Raw genomic sequence first — 20,511 nt, forward strand, 5'->3', positions numbered from 1 at the left:
TCCTTCACATATTGGCGAGTCTTCTTAAGGTCAATCTTTAGGTCAGGGTTGAGAAAATTCAAGCACAGGGACCAAGTCCATCTACTGAGGGTTTGCATCTAGTCAGGACCAGCCCAAGATGGCATCCCTCCCATTCCAGGCACAGCAGCTGACTGCAGTGTTAGATTGAGCTTTCTTCAAGACGGACATTGGGACAGCATCTTCTGCCACCCCTGAAAGCAGCAAGCTAGCTTGGGTCCAAAGGGTATCCTACAAGGTCCACAAGGCTCTCCTCTATGCTGTCTCCCCTGAACATTTGCTACCTGAGGCAAATGCTTCATTCTCCATAACAGGCGGGCTGGCCCTGCTGTCAGGGTCCCCAAGTTCCTCCAGCCAACTAGTTTTTGTTTAGTTCTCCCACACCCCCGCATGGAAAAAGTGGAAATGAGAGGTTGAGCTATGAAAGCCTCTTTCATAGGTTCAAAAAGAAACTAGACAGCCATCCGCCTGGTTGGTGTCCTGCAACAGCAGGGGGTTGGGCCTTCATGGCCCCTTCCAACTCTACTATTCTATGAATCTATGTTGACTTTCTTTGTGGTATTTTTGGCTCTGCCCCATGTGCCTTCAGTGTCACCCCACCACAGGAATGCTACCCTTGAAAGCATCTCCAAAACTTGAAGTTGGCCCTCAGGCTGAAAGGTTCTTCTCTCCTGCTTTAGATTTTGTTTGTAATTCTGGTTTACAGCTGCACAAAATCCAGATCCCCCCAAAATGAAGACAAGGATGGAATACAGAAGGTACAACTTGAACTAAGAAAAGATAAACTGCTATTTGATCCACATGTATGGTGCTGTGCAACTAATGACATGGGCAAAGTATGCACTGAACTCTACACAGTTGGTAAGGCTCCTGATGGGCTTGTATGTATCTTGCTTGGGATTTGTCACTCCTTCATTCATGCATGCAGACTATGCCACAAATGCAATGTAACAAGTCAGTTGAATTAATAATGTTCAAGAAGGTAGATGCTCCTGATGTATAGATCAGAACTAGGGACAATGTGTGTTGGGCTATCATTTCCCTACTTTTGTTGGATTGTAACATCCATAAAATGTCTCCACTGGGTATGCTAGCTTGGTCTGACGGAGCAGTACTCCATGGTGGGAAAAAGGCTTATTGAACAGAATTGATCTTACTTCTCAACAGGCAAGCATAGAGTTGCACTACTGATTTATTTAAATGTTTTGAACGCTCATTAATTGCACTATGAATTTTAAATCTAAAGGGAAAGGAGCCTGATATGTGTGTATAAATGCTTGCACTTAGTCATGCTTGTGAAGGGGCACAAAGAGCATGCAACCTAAATCTGGTTCCAAGAACATAGAGCCTAAATTTGGAGAGCAAGCACTTTAGGAGCCGGGAGCAGTGTTCTTGTGTTTATGGAATTCCATTAAGTGTCATTAACACTGACAGTGTTCATTAAAGATGTTTCTTTGTAAGGTTTGGTTTGCTTGTTTGAATGTTTCATTGAACATACTGTAATATTTCAGATCTAGATGCACTGGAAAACCCTGACCAGGAATTCTTTCTTAAAGTTGGAGATCCACTGTTCTTAAGATGTAGAGCCAATTACTCCACATTCGCCTTTCGAACAATGTGGTATTTTGAAAACAAGGCATTAGACATGGTAATAAGATGAACCCATTTTTTGTGAGCAATGAACAACTAATTGCCATTACTTCTTGTACGAGATACTAACTTCAAAACTATTATATTAGTATTTTACATTTTACAAACTGAAACTTCCAGACTTCATCATGGAGAAAATCAGATATCTGATTCAGTCTATTATGATGACATTCTGTTGTCTGCCTGCCTGCCTGCCTGGTATTCCAAGAGATCCACAAACCTGATGTTTGCCATAACCTGCACACCTGTCCTGCCTGGCTTCCACCTGGGGGCATTTGATAGAACTCCATTCTCAAGATCTAGGCAGTTCCCCCCCCCCCCCCCGCCCACTTTGGCCCTAGTTCTGAGCTGAGAAATATGGGTGAGGGCTGACCCCCATTCTGCTGAACGTTAAAGATGCTTAGAAAGCAATGAAAAGTCTCACTGCTTTCCAAGTGCCTACAACACCACTGTCAAGGAGAGCCCTGACTCTTCTCACGCAGAAGAGGTTCAGGAATGCTTTCTGATGCTTCCCTCGACTGGTAATGTGCCTATTCAGTGTAAAAGATGTGGCTGACCTTTTTGTAGACTCTTGTCTATGCCTGTCTCCAAACAATCATTAAGGCATAATTCCATGCATGTTTCAACAGAAAATATTAAAAGAACTTAAGGGCTATGCTGCATCAGGCCAGGAGTCCATCTAGTCCAGCATTCTGTTCACACAGAGGCCAGTCAGTTGCCCATGGAAATCCCACAAGCAGGACATGTGTGTTGCAGCACCATCCTGACTGTGTGCCCCAACAATACAGGAGGCAATAGGACGACTGGTAGTCTTATGTTGCATGTATTTATTTGGTCCCCTTTTATCCAATTGGTACGTATCACTACATCCTGTGGAAGTGACTTCCATAATTAACTATGTGCTGTGTGAAGTTATTTTAATCAGTCTTGACTCTTCCACCAATCAGCTTCACTCCATAAGGTTCTGTACCATGCATATTGTACACCTCTATCATGTCACCCCTTACTTGACTTTGCTCTAACTCAAACAATCCAAGGTGTTGCAACCATTCCTCATACAAAGGTTCAGTCCAGCCCCTTGATCTTCATAGTTGCCCTTCTCTGAACATTTTCCAGTTCTTATCTGGTGACCAGAACTATGTCTGGTGACCAGAACTATGCACAGTATTCCAAGCATGGTCACTGAACATACTTGTCGAAAGGAAATATAGTCTTGGCAGTCCTACATCCATCCAGCATGCCAGAGCCAATGTTGAGACTTTCTTACCTAAAAATGCACAGGATTATTGCATAAAATTCATTATACTGAAACGCAATGGGTTCAGTCTTGTCTTAATCATATTTATAAATCCATTGAAGACAGTTAGATTTACATTAGTATGGATTCAGCTCAGTTGAATCCTGAAGTTGAATCCTCAGTTGAAATCTGAATGAATTCTTTCTGACTATGATGGCCACTGCTGTATATTTAAACAACTCTACCTTTTAGAATATACTATCATTCCATTAGCTTTCCCCTTGCTATAAAGTACGTTATCAAAGATGTAACCTCAGCTATATAAAGCATGCAGGACTGGCCCTAGCCCTAGGCAGAGTGAGGCAGTTGGCTTCAGGTAAAACAGTTCTTTCTAAACAAGAACCTTTGAGATCTTCTGTTAAAAGATTCTGCTCTCATTTTCCACCCTCTCTTTATGTTTTATATGAAAGATATTTTCTACATAACCCAATGGAGCACTTATCAGGCACATGGCACCTGTATGAGGTTGTATTCCTGGTAATGTTTGCCACAGGACAAAGAACCTGTACCGCTCCAGGAGCTGGATTGCCCCTGTCCCCAGACCAAGCCAGGAGGAAAGATGATGTTAAGGCACCAGGTTTCTTCCATGAAGTTCCTCACCCTTCCATGATGTCATCTGCCACTTTCTGTATGCCATTTTCCTTACTTTGCAAAAAGAGTAGCACTCAGCTGGTACTTGAAAGGGCTCTCTGAATTGGGCACCTCTATTGCACCCTATTCACACCCCTAATGCATGAAGCGCATGAAAGAGGAAAGATCTTTGTTGCCTTCAATTTGTGATCTGAGGTAACAAAGCGGCCACTGTGTTCCATTCACTTTCCAAGTGGAAGGGGAGTGGTTTATATGGGACTCTCTTTGTTATCTCTAATTACAAAGCAGAAATAACAAGAATAACAAGAGGATTTCATTCCCAACCTTCTCCCCAGCCTGGTTGCATCTGGGCTAGGGGAGAGGGCTGGGCTTGAAGAAAATGTCCAGGCTAGATTGGGAGCTTCTGTGAGCCAGTTGTTCCCTGCCCCTGCTCTACCATTTTCTTCCAGCAATCCTGAAATTTTGCACAATTCTGTCACAGAAAACATAATCAGCTCTTAAATTTATTTTAAAACCAGAACATGATGCTGGAAGGAAGACAAAATGTGGGCCATTGGATTAAACTGAAGTATGTGTTTGCTTCTTCGGTGGGACGCAGCAGTCAAGGGCGTTATACCTGTTCATCTGAGGAACTTGCTGCAAATAAAACTGTTTATGTTACAGTTTTAGGTAAGCCATATACCACGTGATGCATTGAATATATACATGCATGCAATATAAATGTCATTCTGAATGAAGTTGTTTCAACTTGCTTTCCCTTTGAAAGAAGGGAAAACAGGAATTAAGCCAGACTTGACCTAAACTAAAGCTGTAAAATCACAAGTTTCCTCCCTTCCCTACTTAACACAGATTCCTCTTTCTTACTTGCTTTCTTGGCTTGTCATGGTACATCATTATATCTGTGTTTGGGCTATTGCTATTGGGGAACTAACTCCACCAGAAAGTGTAATTTACGCATCAGCTCATGAATTTGTCTATCCAAGTCCAAGAAAGTAGAGTCAAGCCGTATGTCAAGATCTGTATGTTCAAACTACTTCCAAAGCATTAAACTCCTCCTTGCCTGCCAGCCAGCAGCCCAAACTGTATCATTTCCCACTACTCTCCTCTACCTTGTCACACCTTCTGTGTGCACTGCCAGCAACAAGGTGGGTCTCTTCTCCATTGGGCTTCCAGGACAGCAGGGCTGTCTGGAATGCCCATGTGAGCTCATGTGATCCCCTGGTGGCTTTTTCCCCATGAATGGAAAAAAGATAACCATGCGGACTGTGTAGGTGCTCGTAACCACTACGTCTTGTACCAATGTTTAACTCCAATTCTACAATCAAGGTTAAAAGTGAAGTTGTGAAATCTGGCATGTCCTAACTCTGGTTAGCATTGATCTTGGTGCAGACCTAACCTTGCACCATGGTGAACTCTAAGAAGGGAATGGCATTTATGCTCAAAAGATGATGGGGTTGGGGAAAGGAGCACATTTATCAAGGAAATTCAGGGTCTTATTCAAACATGAACCATTCATACAGATCTGTGTGTTGGTGGAATAGAAATGGGATGGATGGATGGATGGATGGATGGATGGATGATGGATGGATGACTTTACACAGAATATATTCTTGAGTCTGTCTAGGCCATTATTGTCCATTCTGACAGGCAGTGGCCCTCTGTGTTCTCAGGAAGAGCTCTTTTCCATCCTCAGAATGGGCTAAGCTTTCTGAATATGAAGCACCTGTGCTACCACTGTGTTATTGTCCTTCGTACTCACAGAGCTCATCTATTCAGTATATTTCCTACCCTACTCTCACTTCCACCTCTGAAGAGTAGCAAGTCATACCTTTTGGAACACTCTTTCTGCAGTTTCAGTGAAACCCAAAAGCATTTTGCCTGTGTTTCTGATCAGCGCAAAAAGGAATCAAAGACCTTTGGGGACTTCTTATGGCTCTCATGAACTTTTCTGGAATATGACTGAGATTCTTTGCCTATTATGTGAATTCCTCAGGCCCTGTGTAATAATATTCTCAGTCCCCTAAATAGGTTTAGGAGGTCAGGGAAATTGGGAGATTAGGGAAACCCTAATTTTGGACATGCCTAGTGGGATCTTTGATATCTCCTTATCTGCCACTTTTAAGCGTTCTACTGAAATGACATAGTACAATTGGTTTTTAAAAATATTTAGACTGCGATTCTATGCATACTCTTCCCTGGGAGTATGTCCCAGTAAGCTCAGTTAAGACTTACTTCTAGGCAGATACATATAAGACTGCAGTGTTAGTTTATTTTAAAACATTTATATACCACTGTTATCATGGTGTCAGATATCATGGTGTCAGATTTAAAATGCAAGTATATTAACAATTCAACAAGATTTTAATACAACTAGACGGAACTTTGAAGAACAGCAGAAGAACTATAAAAGATGGTTCTTCTCTTCAGTAATGGCCAACTGCAGTAAGTTCGTAGCAGTAGTTGCATAGTATCTGGGATGCCACAGAGAACCCACTGTGTCTGCTCCTGACAGGATCCAGCCTCAGCAACCTGTAAGAAGAAATCCAGAACGAGGCCTCATAGGAAGATTGTAAGTGCCTGGGAGGCCTACCAGCAGGGCCAGAGACAAGGCCAGGCATAGTTGGGCAGAGGGTGAGGGGACCAGTGCCAAAAAGCCCCCAGAGTTGCTGCTCCTCTTCATCACTGCAAACAGCTTGTTCAGCTGCCTCTCACTCTGGCCAGCTCAATGGTGGTGGTGCTGTTCTGTCCTCTGCTCTTCCTAAGGTCCATAGCTTAACATTCCCTGTCCCAGTCACTAAGTGGCACACAACAAGGAACTGTCCTGTGGCCCTCATGTCCTCTTTGCACTCTTCCTGCGAGCATCTGGTTGGCCACTGTGGGAAACAGAATGCTGAACTTGATGAATTTTTTGTTTGATAGCAAAGCTTTGCTTGCATTTTTATGTGCAACCTTTTTGGGAAAGAAATTTGGCATTCCTTCAGTGGTAGTATATTTCTACTATGTTAAGTACAAAAGACTATAGTACAGATATATTTGAACTGAACAACTTGGAGCCAGGATACCTAAAGAATTGTCTCTTTGCTTATATAACTCTTTGGCCAGCAAGGTCTTCTTCAAAGACCTCAGGTAGGGATGCTGAAGGCAAAAGAAGAAAAAGAAGACCAAATAAGAGATAAAGTGAGCCACAGCCTTGAATTTAGAAGAGCTAAGCAGGGATAGGGTACTCTGGAGGGCTTTCATTCATGGGATCACCATAAGTTGGAGATGACTTAACAGTACACAACAGCAGCCAGCAGCAGCAACAAGAATATAAAGAGTTTGGAATTCCTTCCCAAAGTACCACAGAAGCTGCACGACTCAGAAAAAGCTGATCCACTGCAGAATCTGCTAGCTGGATTCATAGAAATCCAAACTCATTTGACTCCATTGTGGATTTTTCTGAGATCCCTAAGCTCAGGATGCCTGCACCAAATGGATTATGGTGGGAACACAACTAGAGAAAAGATCTTTCCAATGATGGCACTCCAGTTGTGGAATTGGGTACCAATGTGGTGCTGTCTTGCATCAGTGAAAACTTTTTATTTCTCCAGGATTTTGGGGAATGCTACATTTCTCATGGTTTCAGCTTTGCTCTGTTGATGTTTTAAATGGTTACAGTCATTATTTATTTAGTTTGTGGTGTGGTTGATGTGGTGGTGATTTCTTGGTTGTTTTTCTGATTTTTACTATTACTGTTAACTGCCCAGAGGAGCTGAACCCTTCCCTGCCCTGCCCATCCCATCCCATCCCATCCCATCTCTTTCTAGTTTCTATATACTATCCTATTCCCATAGGGTCTGGGCAGTTTACAAGAGATTAAAACCAACAGTAATTCAAATTTAAATTAAAAACGAAGCTATGAAATGAAACTAGTCAGGGAAGCCCTGTTGGAAGAAATACACCTTTTACTCCCTCTTGAAGATAGCATTCTGGGATTTCTAATGCATCTTCCCTAGCAGGCCATTCCATAACTTATTGTTAATTGGGCAGAATATAAACAATGTAAAATAAATAAGAAAAGAGAGATGCAATTTCACAATTCTTCCAATACATGTTAAGCATCCAGATGCTAATTTTGATTCATCATTTAACAGATAAAGGATTTATCATTTTCACTGATGCAAAGGAAGATTTTGAAATTGATATGAATGAAGACACTTGCCTGGAAGTTGAACTGAAAGCCTACCCACCCGTTAGATGTATTTGGATGTTTTCCCAAATGTCATTTCCATGTAAGCAAATTTACACCGGCAGATACAGGTAATGGACTTTCTTGGAATGTGTTTCTTCTCTGCATATTGTCTTTTATGCCACAAGTCTTTATATGATTCCCTACCTCTATGCAAACATGCCTATGATTTTGCTTCCTGCTTCATACATTTCATTCTTCTGCATGTCCATAATCTGTGGCTGCCCCCATTAAATCACCAAGTGGTTGACAAAGTGCTGTATCAGTTCTTAATTATTAAAACAAACACAGTGGCATTCAGCTGAACTACATACCATGTCTTACGTTGCATTGTATTTCCTTGTTTGTTCATAGGGAAACACCAGAAAACCCTTGGGGCATATCTAGATGCATATGGGGCATATTTAAGCACTTCTTGGAGAAACTGATTTTTGTGAAAACGTAAAGCATCCAACTGCTTTCATTCATTCATTCATTCATTCATTCATTCATTCATTCATATACCATCCCAATACCCCAGAGGGCTCTCTGGGTGGTTTACAGACAATAAAGCCCCAAATACAATATCCAGTCCAATACAAATAAATTGGCTACACCATGACTGAGTTTAAAATGACATGGTTAAAATGAATTAAATGAATAAATATACAATTAAAATTAATTAACTTTAAAATATTGGTCAAATAAAAAGCTTTTGACCTGGTGCTGAAAAGCATATAATGACAGCGCCAGGTGGACCCCTCAGGGAGCACATTCCATAGTTGGCGTGTCACTGCAGAGAAAGCTCTCCTCCAAGGCGTTCCTTTAGATAACCTGGTCCCAAGCCATTTAGGGCTTTCATCCATCTGCTTACTTTACTATGGCTGAGTCTTGAACTGTTAACAGTTTCAAAATGATGTTAGCTATCTCTAGATTAAACCAAAAACACATCTTGGTTGTTTTGAGAAATATCCCTTTCTTTTGGTGCCCTAAGTAGCAAACATGGGCTATACTGTTTGTTTGTTTGTTGATTTAATTATAGTCTGCCCAAAAGCCAGTCTTCTCTGGGTGAACTACAAAAGGTTAAAAGGGTAAGATGCCATGCAGATGTGTTTCTCTCAGCTGCATGATCTGCTCAAGTTCACTTTGCAAACAAAGAGCCAGAAGTGTTGCTAATCAACAGCTGGCAGCTGGGCAGCAGGTGGACAAGGCAGAACTCTTCTCCTATCTTTCGAGGATGCATTTCTTCCTTTGGCAATTCCAAAGCAGCTGGAACAGCTGGTGCTGTCCCCGCTCTGACTACAGATTCAGGCAAATACATCAGTGAAAGAGTGTATTTTCACAAAGAACTAGTGAACATTTGTGGTCTGGCATTTCCTTAAGTCCTTGGTAGAAGCTTCAGAATTGGTCAGTTTGCATGATGGGAACTGATATCAAGCTATGTTTGCTTTTTCCTCATCAGCCTTGCTTGAAGACTGTGGGGACATTTGCAACTCCTCCTGATGTTTTGGCATACAGCTTCCATGATTTCCCAGCATTAGCTATACTGAGACCAATGGGAGTTGTGGACCAGAGAGTTTGGAGGGCCACAAGTTGCCCATGCCTGCACTATGATCAGGTGTATCACTTCTGTTCCTATAAATGATTGTTGGTGTTCAGAATCTTTGATGAGCTACAAAGCTATTCATAAGGACTGTCTGATGATTAAAACCAAGTTAACAAAAAGTCATTCTAACTGGCTTTTAGGAGCTGCAGTCCAAGTCATCTGGTAGGCGCCTGGTTGGGGAAGACTGTGCTAAATGTTGGATTGTTTTTGTGTGGACCACCCAATAATTTTATACTTAGGATGCCAAGATAGTCACTGCATGGCCCAATGGCAAGGGAGACACATCTCTGCTCCTATGACTCTGCAAACACTAGACCAGCAAAATAAATGTTGACCTCTTTACCTCTTGCTTATTTAAGAATCAGGAGGAAGCTGGTAGGTCCGTGTGCATCAAACCTTGAAAGTATGCAGTGTCCCTGTGTTGCTTTGTGGGTTCTTGTACCGTGAAAGTATTTTGTTTATTTAAAGAACTGTTCCAGAGCATGTGAACATCTTCCACCTTTTTGTTTTGTTTTTTTTATTGTTGATATTGTTAAACAGGCACCTTCATTTTTTGTGTGCTCCGTTTTCTGTTAGCGAGCCTCTCTCTGCATCAGACTGGGGGGTTGGACGGGGGTGGGGGAGATGCATCTGACTGAGGGGAGATTCTCTTTCAGTTGCATCTCTTACAAACAGTAAGCAAGGTTGCAGGAGATGTTATTGTCTGGCAGAGAAAAGGGAGGTTTATCATGATCTTGGCTGACCACTGTATACAGTTGGTACAGTTGAGTTTAGTTTGATGACACAGAGGTTTTACAGGCCTGAGCTGAAGATTTGCATTATGCATGGTCTTCAGTTAGGCTGGCTTTAAAAATGTGTATGTGCATTGTGGAAAAAGGAGATAGACAGAAATGGCCAACTAATTTAAAAATAAATGTACATTGCAGGCATTTATGGTAACACTGGTTATTTAGGATATTTATTTAGGATATTTATATGCCGTCCTATTGCAAAAGCCTCAGGACGGCTTACATAAATAGAATACAAATATCAACATAAATAAATTATTATTATGGTTATAGCCTGAAGTGTCTGATTCTGTCTAATCTTGGAAGCTAAGCAGGATTGGGCCTGGTTGAAATCCAAATGGTGACTTAACATTGTGAACCACCTGGAGAGCTTTAGTTACAGGCAGTATAGAAATTCAGTGTAATATTATAATTATTATAATAAAGAGTAGCTTCTGACTTGCTTTGTATATAAATCATAGAATTATAGATTTGGAGGGAAGGCGAGAGGTAATGTTGCCAATCCCCTGCAAAGCAAAAGGCCTGCAGAACTGAATTCCTGCAGTTTTTAGCCTTTGGTTATTTCCAGTACTTTCTCTTCTCCAAGCTGAGTATACCCAGCTGTTTTACCTGTTCTTCTTAGGACTTGATTTCCAGATCATAAGCATCGTGATTGCCCACCTCTGGCTTTGCTCCAGGTTCTCAGTGCCTTTCTTAAAATGCACCACAGTGTTCCAAGTGAGGCCTGCCCAGCACAAAATAGAGTGGAACAGTTGCTTCTTCTGATCTGAATGAAAGTGTCCACTAACAGTTTGCCATAAAGATGAAATGCCTCTCAGGAAAGAGGATGAAGGAGGATTACACTGTGCATAAAATTTGCACATGCTCATTATATGTTTGGCTGCAAATTTAATAATAATATTTGCATAGAACTACAGTATGTATTGTAAAAGTCTGGACCAATGAGCCTGCCAGCTCACTCTGGTGCTAACTCTTGATGGACAACAGTTCTTATGATTTATTATCTTTAAACCAAAATGAACTGGACAGCCCTTCAAATAAAAGGTGCCTTTAAACAGAGGGCTGTCCTGTGTAAAAGAGGGCACATGGCCATCCTCACTCTGGGCACTGCTTCTGTTTAAGCAGTTTAATAAACTGCCTGACTCAAAAGCTTAAAATCTTCACAAAGACTCACCATGGTGCTTTGGAATTGGGTAAATCACATGAGCTGATAGACTAATAAATGCTTCTGTATTTCTGTTAAGGTAGCCTAAAAGTGCACCTGCTTTATTATTTATTTTATTATTTTATTTTATTTATTTCTATAACACCCAATAGCTGAAGCTATTTTTCAAAAATACAAAAAAGAAATGCAACAAAAATACAAATACAATAAAATCACAATATAAAATTCCAATATATGAATTTAAAAGAGTATGCCATTCCAATATACAAAATGTAAAAATAGTTTAAACATTTAAACCAATTTCAATAGAGCTAGACTTCAAAACAGGCAATATAAACCAACATAAGCCATGAAATGCTTGGTAATAGAGGGCAGTTTTAACCTGGTGCCAAAGATAATAATGCTTGTACTAGGTGGACCTCAGTAGGAGGATTCTTCCATAATTGGGCAGCCACCACCAAGAAGGCTCTTTTCCTTGTTGGCTTTTTCTGTGCCTCCTTTGGAGTTTGCAATCAGAAGAGGACCCCAGTTGCAGATTATGGGGTTCAGGTAAATTGAGGAAAGGAATTCCATTAGGTAATGTGGTCCTAAACCATGTAGGTCTTACCAGTCAAAATTAGCACTTTGAATTGTGTTCAGAAAAGTATAGGCAGCCAATGCAAGGGAGCAGAATTGATGTTATATACTTTCTGGTCCTAGTTATTAATCTAGCTGCCACATTTTGCACAAGTTGCAGCTTCTGAACAGTCTTCAAGGGCAGCCCCACATAGAGTACATTGCAGTAATCTGGATTAGAGATAACCAGAGGGTAAATTACTACAGCGAGATAGGGGTGTAGCTGGTCTACCTGCAGAGGCTGGTAGAAGGCATTCCATGCCAATGAGACCACCAGAGAGGCTCAAGTGACAAAGATGGGTTGAGGAGCACCCCTAAACTACAAACCTGATGCATCAGGGGGAATGTAACCCCATCTAGAACAGGTTGCACACCCTCCATCTGATCAGAGTAACCACCTACTAACAACATCTCAGTCTTGTCTAGGCTGAGCTTCTTTTATTAGCCCCCATTTAATCCATTGTCACAGCCATGCACTGGTTTAGCAGATCCAGAGCCTCACCTGATGAAGATGAAGAGGAAAAGTAGAGCTGCATGTCATTGATGTACTGATGGCAGATAACTTCAGAACTCATGATGACCTCATTCAGAGGGTTCATGCAGATGTTAAACAGCATGAATCCTAAGGAACCCCATGCTGAAGAATCCATGGGGCTGAGCAATATTCCCCAAGCATGACCCTCTGGAGCTGGCCATCCAAATAGGAACAGAACCAGAGCAATGCAGTACCATCCACCCCAACTCAAACAGTTGCTCCAGAAAGATACCATGGTCAATGACAAAGCCACTGAGAGATCCAGGAGTATCAATAGGCTTGCCCTCCCCTGTTTCTCGCCCAACATAGGTCATCATCGTTGTTGTTGTTAGCTGCAAAGTCATGTCTGACCCATTGCGACCCCATGGACAACATTTCTCCAGGCCTTTTTGTCCTCCACCTTCCCCCGGAGTCCACTTAAGCTCACATCAACTGCTTCAGTGACTCCATCCAGCCACTTCATTCTCTGCTGTGCCCTTCTTCTTTTTCCGTCAATTGTTCCCAGCATTAGGGTCTTCTCCAGTGAGTCCTTCCTTCTCATTAGGAGGCCAAAATATTTGAGTTTCTTCTTCAGTATCTGGCCTTCTAAAGAGTAGTCAGGGTTGCTGTCCTCTAAGACTGACTGGTTTGATCTCCTTGCAGTCCAAGGGACTCACAGGAGTCTTCTCCAGCACCACAATTCAAAGGCCTCATCATAGGTCATCATACAGGGTGCTAAAACCTGGACTGAACCCTGACAGGATTGGGTCCAGCTAATCATTTTCATCCAAGAATGCCTACAGCTGGTTGGCTACCATGCACTGAAGAACCTTGTCTAGGAAGGAAACATTTGGCACCAGCCTGAAGTTCTTAGGATCTTCTGGGTCCTGGAAGGACTTCTTGAGGAGTGGTCCCACCATTGCATCATTCAAGCAACATGAGACCACTCCCTTTCTCCCTTCCTCAGTTTCCTCCTGGCCCAGCTGGCTATTCCTTCGCTGCTGTTTTTTATTAACCAAGAGGGGCAACAATCTGGGATAGAGGTGGCTGCACAGACCTATCCAAGCACCTTGACAACATCCTCATCAGCTGCATCACCCTGCTGGCTCATGAGTCAAACAATAGTCAATTGTGTCAACTGTTCCTTTCAGATCCTTTTTCTGTGGTACTTTTGTTTCTCCTCTTTCCCTTTTGATCTTAGTGTGCTTAGGATGGGACAGAACATTATGCATAGTTCCATGGTTCTTTTCCGCACAACAGAGGAACCGTAGACAAATCAGTCACTGGATGGTGTCAAATTGAATGGAGGCGAGGGAAGGATTATTTAGCCCTTTTTTCTCAGGCCATTTTCCTTATCATTAGTATCTCTTCCAGGGCATTCATCTGATTTGGATGTACGCTTCCTTGCAGACCAAGATAAATTATTGACAGCAAAGTTTGCAAAATTACCCCACCTAACAAAGGAGGAATGAGACCCCCAGAACTACACATATTAAATTTCAAATTTCCACAGATAACTTTTTCACTTTTTTTTTCTTTTTTGGCCTTTCATTTCAAACCACACTGCAATGATTCCACTCCACCTACAACTTCCTTTAAGCTTTTCCACAAAATGTTCTTAGTGCCCATCAGTTTTCTGTTCCTTATTTAGCAGATAGGTAACTTGTCTGCTCAACCTTTAGCTGGTTTTCACTTCCTTTGTGTAAACCAAAACCTAATGATAGCAAATGCAGACCTTCCTTTATTCTCAGCAGAAGTTGGATTGAATCATCGGGATAAATTGGCCTCATGGTACTGAAATCAAGGTATAAATATTATTTTGTTATCTATTTTATTACCTTTGCATTTATACCAGTATGTAAATAAACATTCCTGAAGTTACTAGCCTGCAAAAAACAGAAACAGAACAAAAACTTCCTAATTACTAGGAGCTATCAGATGGACGTCAGAAGAGCCCTGCTGGATCAGACCAAGGGCCCACCTAGTCCAGCATTCTGCCACTCAGTGCCCCATCAACCGCCTGTTGGAGGGTCACAAGCAGGACAAATGCACCATAGTTAAGATGGATTGCTTCAATGCACTCTGGGCATGTATGTCTTAAGGCTGCTGCAGATGCTGGAGCTAGTGAAAACTGACCGCTCATGTTGCGAAGAGCTGTCCCCTTTCAGTATGCAGTTCCTCTTCTGAGGGAGCAACACTGACTGCCTGTTCATTACCCTAACAGGCTTAGGGTTCTGGTTCTAGTTGTCCGCTTTGTTCAAGAGTAGTAAATGCAGGCAAGAGATCAGGCAGTATGCTCCTGGATCACCTCCATGGGACTGTGCTGAAGTGGTTCTGGTTTTACTTGAAGGGTCGATTCCAAAGATTGAGTGACTATCCCTCAGCCTCTTGGCAATTGAGCTATCAGGGTTCCATAGGATACCATCTTTTTTCCACTGTTCTTCCACATCTATTTGAAACCTCTGGGAGCAGTGATTAGAGGATTCAGAGCAGCCTGCCTCTGATACAACAGGTAGCATATGTCACCATTGATAGCCATCTCCATGAATTTGTCTATTACCCTTTTAAAACCATACAAATTGTTGCCATCACTACATCTTGGAGAACTGCCTTTCTGTGTTTGGCCTGAGAGAAAGGGTTTCCCTCCTCTGGCAGCCTGCCTGGTTTCTCTGTGGATGAAGAGGAGGAAGAGAAATCTCCTTCCTTCCTCCACCTGGATAGAATTCTAAGTTCTTGTCTAGATACAAGTCCAGGCCACTTTTGACTGCTAGACTAGTGCTTAAATACTAGGTTAATCTGGTCATTGGATCCACATTGAACATGGATTCCATGAGTGGAGGTGAAAATTTAGCTTGCCTGGAAGAGACCTACCTATTGTGTGTATCGCTCTCAGCCTTCCACACCTCCTCATTGCTCGTCCTGACCAGGAGAGGCTTTGCAGGGAACTGCCCAAGCACTCCCATCACTCCTGACTGTCCAGGGTGCAATTTGGCATGCAATCTGGAGAACTGTAGGTATTGAAAGCTTATTTTACTCTGACAAAGGTGCCTCCTCCCCCCCCCCTCATGCTGTTGTATAGCAAAGCCTGTGGATGTACGTCAGGGAAAGCTCTGCCAGTAGTTTCCTCTTGAGCCTTGCAGTGCTCTTGCTTAAACTAGCCTCTTGTATTCTGAAGCACAAGGAAGCTGAGGAATCCCATCATAGGATACTTTGCATCCTGTGTAGGGTTTTAAGTGCCCATCTAGCATATTTAGGTGTATTTCTTACAATGTTGGATAGGTAAAATTTTGAAACAAGGGGGGCAGTGATAGAGGAGAAGAGTTGAGGGGCTGTAATATCTGATTATGCAGGTAACTGGCAGGGCCAGCCCTGCCATTAGGCAGAGTGAGGCAGCTAGCTCAGGCAACAGATACTGCCGGTTGTGAGGAACAATGAAGGGTTAGAGGACAGCTGGGCATGGTAGGTATTGTAGTCCAACACATCTTTAGGACTCCATGTTGGGAAAGGTCTAATACATTGGTCTGTGATAGAAACGGAATTGCTTCCATTAGTCAATGAGCTGCTTCATCTCCAAGCTGAAGATGCTGCTTCTGCTCTGTTCATAGAAGAACCAAGTACCTTGCCTGCAATACTATTTTTAGGGTTCTTATTCTTTGATAGCAGCCTGGTTAACTTGAAAACAACAAGAAGAAGAGCTTTTCATAATGAATGCATCCATGGTTGAGTGATCCTTCCTTCCTTCCTTTATGAAACAGCATCTCTTCAGAATTCTGTGACCATAAACACCAGCCAGGTGAATACGTCTTCTATGCAGATAATGGTGATTCGTTTGTGAAGAAGACATTAAAACTTTATGTGAAAAGTGAGTAAAGAGACAGAAAGAAGCAAAATAAAATTATCTGTAGTTATTGGTTTGTTGAACAAACCTCCATATTGCATTGGTATCCTGCTTTTTCCCTTTCTGTCTCATTTATTTCTAAAATTTTACCTAGACATATGCATTTGCATGTGAACATGTTTTGCTTGGCATTCTCTTGCATTATTTTTTGGGGAATGCAAATTTTCTTTTTGGCAATGTGGAGGTGGCCACCTACAGCCTATGGATCAAAGTCATCCCTAAATAAAAGAGGGTTTTACATGCCAGCTAGTGTTCTTCGGAGAAGGAGCTGGCATGGGTTCTCTTTGCTTATTGCTATGTGGATATTCCCCTTGCATCCCAACTTACCTCTTTCCCTGGCATATAGGCCTCTGCCTGAAGTTTTGGGGAGTTGCTGACAAATTAGGCAAGACTGAACTGAAGAGACCAATAGCCTGGTGCAGTAGAAGGGTACCTTGATATATTCATGACTCCATAGAGAAATAGATAGCAGTCCATCAAGCATCTGTATTGCATGGTCTGCCTTTGATTCAGTGGGGATCCCATGGGCCTGGCATGGGGATTGCACTGGTGGCAACAGATGTAAAACTACATTTTCTGGCAGGGCTGTTACTAGGGGTCAGAAGCCCCGAATCTTCCATTTGGTGCCCCAAATCCTTGGGACACCATCTGTGCTGCCACCCAGCTGTCCATAGAAGACTTTGTCCAACACTGCTGCATCTGATCCCCCCCGGACCAGCTCTTTTTCTGTCCGCATGTGCTTCAGCTCCTGCCAACCTTCCCTTTGAATCTTTTGCCTGAGTTTTCTTTCTGAAGTCAAATGCTTTCCTCTGCTTTGTCCATGCATCCCTTTTTAATGCATGGGGATGTCCTTGGGAGACTGGGTCCAAACCCCTGCTGGGAATAGTAGAGTTGGAAGGGACCAGAAGGCCATCAGGTCCAACCACCTGCTCAGTGCAGGACTCCAGGTTAAGCCATCCCTCTCAGATGGCTGTCCAGTTGCATCTTGAACGCCTCCAGTGTGGGAGAGCCCACAACCTCCCTAGGCAATTCATTCCATTGTCATACTACACAGTCACGACACTTTTCCTGATGTCCAGCCAGAACCTGGCTTCCTGTAACTTGAACCCATGGCCTGCACTCCGGAATGATCCAGAAGAGATCCTGCCCTTCCTCTTTGTGACAGCCTTTCAAGTACTTGAGGGGTGCTACTATATCTCTCTTTGGTCTTCTCTTCCCAAGGCTAAACATACCCAATTCTTTCAATCTCTGCTCATAGGAGTTTGTTTCCAGTCCCTGGATCATCTTTGTTGCCCTCCTCTGGCCTCTTTCCAGCTTGTCTGTCCTTTGAAGACTCTCTCACACACATAGAGAATATGTGTATTAGTGTATGCGTGTGTGTGTGTGTGGGGGAGTGGGGTTCTTGTGGGCTTGAGCGCTCATCCTTTCCTAGCACTGCCCCGGCACTAGTTATAACAGGGAAGAGTCAGTCACTACAGTGGTTTGTTTTGATAAATGTTGTGGATTCTCATTCCAAAGTTCTTTATTTTGTTCCACTCTATCTTTGCAGGGAAACCTAATGTAATGATCTTCTTGGGATCAGGGCAATTGTCTTGCATCTCTGAAAGCAGTCCTGCTGCCTCATCTTGGGTCTGGAAGAAGTGTTCCCAGAAGAATACCAAGTAAATAAAGACATTGTGACCCTATCCATGGACACTGAGTGCTGTATCCTGTATGAAACCAGTCCACATGCTGTGTTGTGTTAGGACTTAGCAAGAAGTGGGCCTTTGGAATTCCACTTTATGTAGAGAGGGGCATGGAGGAATGTAAAGCATCACATCAAAACAGCAAAGAGGCTGTGCAGCCAGTATGGATGCAGTCAGTGCTGAGCTAAAAGACTAACAAAAGAGGAATTTCTAATTCTATTTAGAGCTAAATGGTTTGACTTCTGCCTTCATCAGTTTTGCAGTGTTTTAACATGCCAAGGTAGTTTTCTCCCCATGGTGGTGGTGGGAAAAGTGGCTAGATGGAAACCCTTAAACATCCCCTACCTGTTGGGAGGTAGGAGCCCCATATTCTTACACTAAGGGAAACAAAATTGTAATTCTTGGTTGCATGTCATGTATTTAATGCAGTGTGCGTTAGAACCCACGAGGCCAAGACCAACATACATCCAAAGGAGACATAAAGCACTGTGGCTGTGCTTTGAACTCTCTCTTTAATGTATGTGAATCAGTAGCAGACCAATGAATCCAACTTTGGCAGGCAGCTCCATTATCAATTCCCCCTCCTATTGTGCTGCACCTGGTTCTCCAGCAGATAGTACCAGATGCCCTGCAGCTGTTCAAGCCTCTAAACCAAGCTATCCTAAACCTGGTGGTCTCCCAGTATTTTGCTCTGTAACTCCCATCATCACAAATAATTGGGAGCATTGGCTGGAGATGATGGGAGTCATAATTCAAAACATTGGGCGGGTACCTGGCTGAGGTTACCTTCACTGGGGAACTTGAGAGAAATGAGATCTTTTCAGAGAGATCCTGGTTGTTCCTCATGTCAAGTTGCAGTCAGGGTGTGCAGAGTCAGGGACACCCATCAAAGCTTCTTTATATCAGAACTGCTTACACAGGGCAGAGTAGCTGTGGCCCCAGCCACTAACCTGGGCCCTGCTGGGCTGCTTTCTCCTCTTGAAAAGGGCATTTTTCTCCTTTTAATCTAGACCAGCCCAATTCTTACATTTCTGACCCTTTCAGAGTAGCTCTGATGGTTGCTTGTAGCATCTGTATCTTTCCAAGGCCCCTAAAAACACATCATCTTAGACATGTGGGGAGAAAGTTCTGTAAATAGGATGCAGCAGTCAAGGAGTCCCTCTTCTCAGTTGGCTCCTTGTTTGTTTGTTTGTTTATTAAAACATTTCTGTGCCGCCCCTCAGGGCGGCTCACAGCACATCTCAGATGGCAGGGCATTCCAAGAAAGATCTGTGAAGAAGATTTGAATGTAGGGGCAGGGTTGTCCCGTGCTACTGCATCATGTGTTGGGTGGCCATGAGATGTACTCTGGCATAAATGCCAGAGGATGGTCAGTGCACTGGCCTGAGATTTCCTTTTGATCAGCCAAAATTCTCGTGTGTACAAGGCAGCTCTGCTCAATAAAAATGATGTGTGAACTCATTTGTCATAGTTACCAGTTGCAAGCTCATGTCCACTCTTCAGGAAGTTACTTTTCCTTTAGTATCACCAATTTGTCTTCTGGAAAATTAGCATTTTGTGCCTGGCCATGCTAAGACTGTGGCAAGCCATGCTGTGGTAGCCATGTTAAGGATGGGCAAGTCCCTGTAGCAGCCATCTTGTGAGAGTGCTGACAACACTCTCAAAATCCCAAGTGTGCCTTCCAAGCCGAAAATGTTGGGGACACTTAAGCCAATGCATATTGCACTTATAAAGAGTTATTATAAGTGAAATGTGCACTTATGTTCATGATTATGCCCTGCCTTGACTTTCCAGTCAAGTCTGGGGTAAGTACTAGAAAGCAGAAGTCAATTTTTTAAAAATTTCTTTCCTCCCCGTTCCCTGCAGTTGTACAGAAATTATGACTGAAATTTCAAATGACATACGTGAAGGAAATACTTTTGGTTCCTGGATCACAAACAGCACTTTAAATGCAAGGGAAGCACAAACTGGATTTGTTTTTGAGTGCTGTGCAAATAATTCAGTTGACTTTTCTTGTGAAACTTCTCTTTTTGTGAGTCCCACAGGTACTGTACAATCATGCCTATGCTTTATTTATTTAAATCATTGGTGTTCCATCTATTTCCATTTCAGGATAGAGATATGTAGTCATGAAATGTGTGAGAGAGATTTAGGAGTTGAATTTTAGGAGCCAAAAGAATTGTTCACTTGCCATTGGGGAAAAATGTGTGATTCTGCTAGCATAACTTTAAATTTAAAGTACATTCTTGGGGTTTGGAAGTTTAGAGAGCAATCCTGGGGCCTATACGGTGCCTGTTGAGGCCAAAGGGTCTGAGAATCTCTTCCAAGTCTGGAGACAGAATTCCAGTCCTGAAGGAGGAGGTGTGGTTTTGGACCTCCAGTGCCCCATCCTGCCAACTCCTAACCTATGTTTTAGAACAGGTGTGGAGAAACCTCTCAGGGATGCCATACCTCAGACTTTCTTCCTGGTCCCACCT

At 42.7% G+C, this 20,511-nt stretch overlaps 1 protein-coding gene across 1 annotated transcript in view; it reads left to right on the forward strand.

Annotated features, from left to right (window-relative positions):
• FLT3 (fms related receptor tyrosine kinase 3) overlaps positions 1–20,511 on the forward strand; it is a 67,743-nt gene that overhangs the window by 28,653 nt on the left and 18,579 nt on the right. The window contains exons 6-12 of the mRNA XM_044442640.1: positions 725–879; positions 1,530–1,666; positions 4,075–4,225; positions 7,690–7,855; positions 16,207–16,313; positions 17,899–18,010; positions 19,901–20,079. Coding sequence (XP_044298575.1) covers positions 725–879; positions 1,530–1,666; positions 4,075–4,225; positions 7,690–7,855; positions 16,207–16,313; positions 17,899–18,010; positions 19,901–20,079 — 1,007 coding nt within the window. The remainder of the gene's footprint in view (positions 1–724; positions 880–1,529; positions 1,667–4,074; positions 4,226–7,689; positions 7,856–16,206; positions 16,314–17,898; positions 18,011–19,900; positions 20,080–20,511) is intronic.

The sequence above is a fragment of the Varanus komodoensis genome, unplaced genomic scaffold (genome assembly GCF_004798865.1).
Source record: "Varanus komodoensis strain SLA01 unplaced genomic scaffold, ASM479886v1 scaffold4, whole genome shotgun sequence".
Classification (NCBI taxonomy): Eukaryota; Metazoa; Chordata; class Lepidosauria; order Squamata; family Varanidae; genus Varanus; species Varanus komodoensis.